Source organism: Cydia fagiglandana, chromosome 14 (assembly GCF_963556715.1).
Source record: "Cydia fagiglandana chromosome 14, ilCydFagi1.1, whole genome shotgun sequence".
In the NCBI taxonomy this organism is placed as follows: Eukaryota; Metazoa; Arthropoda; class Insecta; order Lepidoptera; family Tortricidae; genus Cydia; species Cydia fagiglandana.
The window spans coordinates 4,087,867-4,091,723 of NC_085945.1; the positions used below are offsets into that span (position 1 = coordinate 4,087,867).

The window sequence follows — 3,857 nt, forward strand, 5'->3', positions numbered from 1 at the left end:
CATTAATATTTTATGACTTTTACATCCCAGCCAAGACAAGTCGCAGCGTGATTTTGTTATAGCAATAATATTTTTTTAATATTATTTGAATGGCATGCCGCGTTTAAATAATAGTGTACTTATTATTTGGGCACATTCCCTATACAAACATACTTTTCTCGAATTTGGGTAATTCTAATTGGCATTTTTCAATCTCTTGTACTCCCTATGTTAAATGTATTCATGGATCCCTTGCTTCTGTCGTATAACTTTTTGCACATTGATTACAGTTTGCTTTTTTGTTATTTTTCGGCATAATATCTCTATTATTAATTTTGTCCTGACGGGACAAGGGGACAGAAGACGATGACGGCGTATTTAAATTTCTGGGCCAGTTTAGTTTTCTTTCTCATCCTGAGGTCACGTTGTCAAGAACAGATTACTTAAATTAATTAGGGTTCCTCCGTCATTGTCTTCACAGTTCATTGATGTGGACTGTGGAGCCAAGATATTTGAGAGGACTATAGATTTAAAAAAAGAATAAATAAAAGTGTTTGCGTCGGGATTTACATTTCTGTAATTAATTGCTCTTATACGTCCAAATAAGGTCCGACCGAGAACACTTTTTTTGTCTCGGCCGAGACCGAGACAAAATGAAATTCTCGGCCGAGACCGAGACCGAGACCGAGAATTTGAAAAAAGAAAGAAAAAATACGTATTTTGCAAAAAAAAACTGTATTTTCATAAATACTGACTAAAAACATACAAAACTCTTCTCGGGCCCACTTGCGCTAACCAGGGTTAAAAAATTAAACAGCTAACTTAGGATTCATCACGCCATGTACGAAACTGAAAAGTAAATGCGAGGTTTACCATTTATTTTTTTAACTCTGGTTGGTGCAAGTGGGTCTGATAAAAGACGACGAAAAGACATTAATAATCAAAATTAAATAGTTCTATATTATAGCACAAAAACAATAACTTTTCAGCGTTGTGGCCAGTTAAATTGTGACGCCGCTCGTCGTACAATTGACCAGCCCTGCTAAAAAGCTGTTCGCTAGCCACACTTGTTGGTGGAGCCGACAAAATTTTTTTTGCTGCAGGGCGCAGGAGTTGGTAAGGCGATGAATGCCAGTATTCGTAGATATTTGCATTCCTATGCAGCCTTGGCTCTCTCAGATAATTGTCAAGTGACGATTCAAGTGAGTTGTCCGTCATTGGGTCGTCATCAGACTCGATGGAGTCGTGAGCTGCCCACAAACTTGTCTCATTGACGGATCTAACTGAAGTTGACGCTCCACCCTGACGCTCTCCAAGTCCTGCCGGTGTACCTAATTGTAAAACTTCAAAAATTTTAGTCTTGGCTCCGTTTACCTCGTTTTCGGTCAAATATTTTGTTTTGAATCGGGGATCCAACAATGTTGCACAAATTAAGGGGCTCGATGTTCGTATGAATGAAAAGCGATGATTGAGTGAGCACAACAACTTGCTTTTCATCTCAGCAGCAGCACAATTTTGAAGAGCATCACTTTCATTGTTTTCTATATCTGCTGACATTGCAGTATCTGCCGACGCTACAAACTGACTTTGCCCGCTAGTTGACGCAAGTTTTCCACTTAACATGGCTACTAAAGGTATCACCAAGGAGACACATGATGCATCTGACGACATGTCTAATGTGGCCTCATAAAAACATTCCAATACACTGACAGCATCTTGCATCGTCGTCCATTCTTCGTTATTAATTTCATTGATTGAGCCCCTTTCGACACGGTATAGATTAATCGCATTTTTTTGCTCAATCAACCGTGACAACATTAAGTACGTGCTGTTCCAACGTGTTTCCACGTCTTGGAATAGGGTGTGTTCTGGTAAATTTAAAGTTTTTTGGAAAGTATTTAAATACCTCCGTGCCTGCTCACTTCTATGAAAGTGTCCGACTACTTTACGACACTTTTTTAGTATTGTTATTATGTTTGGCACCGATAAAATTGCGTCATGAATCACCAGTTGTAGTGTCTGAGACACACAGCCCAACGAATCGTACTCCGCAACCCTTGTAGCACGGGCCATGTTCCCAGCATTATCGCGAAGAGCAAGGTGGATTTTAGAGCCTATATTATAATCTTCGACTACTTCTTTCAGTTTCTCGGAGATATAGTCGCCCGTGTGGTCATTTTCTAAAACTGATGCACCCAAGATTACTTTTGGTCGTTGTTCATTGTGCACAAAATGGGCCGTAAAACTCAGAAGTGAACAAGTTTTAGTAGGATTTGACCAAATGTCTGTAGTAAAACTTATCCACTCGGCCTCACATAGCAAATTGACTACTTTAGTTTTAACTTTTTCAAAAGTTTCCGGCATTAGTTGGGTGCGAAAAAATTTTTCAGATTTCAATTTATATTTTTTTGGTCCTGCAGGGTCCGCAAAATTTAAGCGCTTAAATCCTTTTCCTGACACAGTGTTATAAGGCTGCATGTCAACTAATATATAATCCATGATAGCCTTATCTATGCGTTTTGTTATGTCATGGTCATGGGGCCATTGGGCTTTTGGCGGATTCGCCAGCAATTGCTGCATCGTAGGTTGAGTCTTCTTGTCTGTTTCAAGAAGTACAGGGCCCGCTGATTTTAAATTATTTTGCTTTTCAGCTGCTTGGTTTTTCAGGTCATCTATTTGTATTAAAAAATGTTCGTTTTCTGTCAAATGATATTTCGATAAATGTAGTTTTAACCCTTTAATAGTTTGAAGCTTAGGTTGCAAACTTCCCAGAGACACTGTTTTCCTGCAGAGCTTGCATTCTGCCTTAGATGGTTGTGAATTTTTTTTTTCAAAATACTCCCAAATAGGGTTTATTACTTTAGGCATTGCAAATGCAAAATGTACCTGTAACAAGGTAGTAGGTATCTTTTGAAAAATAAAATTTTCATTTTAAATATCAAACATTAAACAAAAGGAAATCAAATCAAATCAACGAAGTAAAAAGTAAGTCAACTAAGTAATTTTCTGATGTTCTTGCCTTTTTAACAATTCATATCAAATAAAATAACAACAATTTCTAGATCCAAAGCAACACGAACTTTGTTGAACGAACACGAACCCACGAAAACAGTATTTAGTTTTCATATTTAAATTAATTTCCAAATAGTCTCCACCATTACTACTATTACTAATATCGCTACTGCCATTTGAATATGATTTTTAACTAGTAGGCATAAAGTTCAAATAAGTCATTTACTTTCATTCATTTAATATTAGTACCCAACCCACCTATCGTTAAATAAAAAGCTTTAAAAGTCGTCGCAAAATCTATCGTAATAACCTAAAACACAAAATAATGTTTAGTTTACGTACTTACCTACGGTTTAAAGTTCACTCGTACACAACACAACACACAACAATGTTAGCAAATAACTCTTAATTTTTTAAGCACTGTGCCTAATGTGCCTTTATGTATCTCATTTAATGTTATTCTTTTAGTAGGGAGAGTGGGGGAATTGCGAACACTTAACTTATAACGGTAAAAAATAATAGAAATAGGTCAAAAGATAAATCAACTTTTATTTAAACTTAAACTTTATTTATCTATCTATTCAGGTATCATTAAAAAAAACTCAATAATCAACGTTCTGTTAAAAATATAAGCAAGAAACAAAAAACTTGCCGTTCCATTTTACCCGAGCCCCTATGGGGTAATTGAGATCAGGCCACGGGGAAAATAGGAACAGGGGGGGTAAATAGGAATGGCACGTTTATCAGACTTAATAATAACTAACATTTCTTGTTATGGCACATATCACACACATAACCTTTACTAGTCTCACCAGAAGTACATTGTTCATGTGCCCAGAGCTTACAAATGGCGCACATGATCCAAT

At 36.8% G+C, this 3,857-nt stretch overlaps 1 protein-coding gene across 1 annotated transcript; it reads right to left on the bottom strand.

The window, feature by feature from the left end:
• Positions 1-689: 689 nt before the first annotated feature.
• On the bottom strand, positions 690-3,431 carry LOC134670500 (zinc finger BED domain-containing protein 4-like). Its single transcript, XM_063528318.1, has one exon. The coding sequence runs from the start codon at positions 2,845-2,847 to the stop codon at positions 913-915; it is 1,935 nt and encodes a 644-aa protein (XP_063384388.1). The 5' UTR covers positions 2,848-3,431; the 3' UTR covers positions 690-912.
• Between the last annotated feature and the right edge of the window lie 426 nt (positions 3,432-3,857).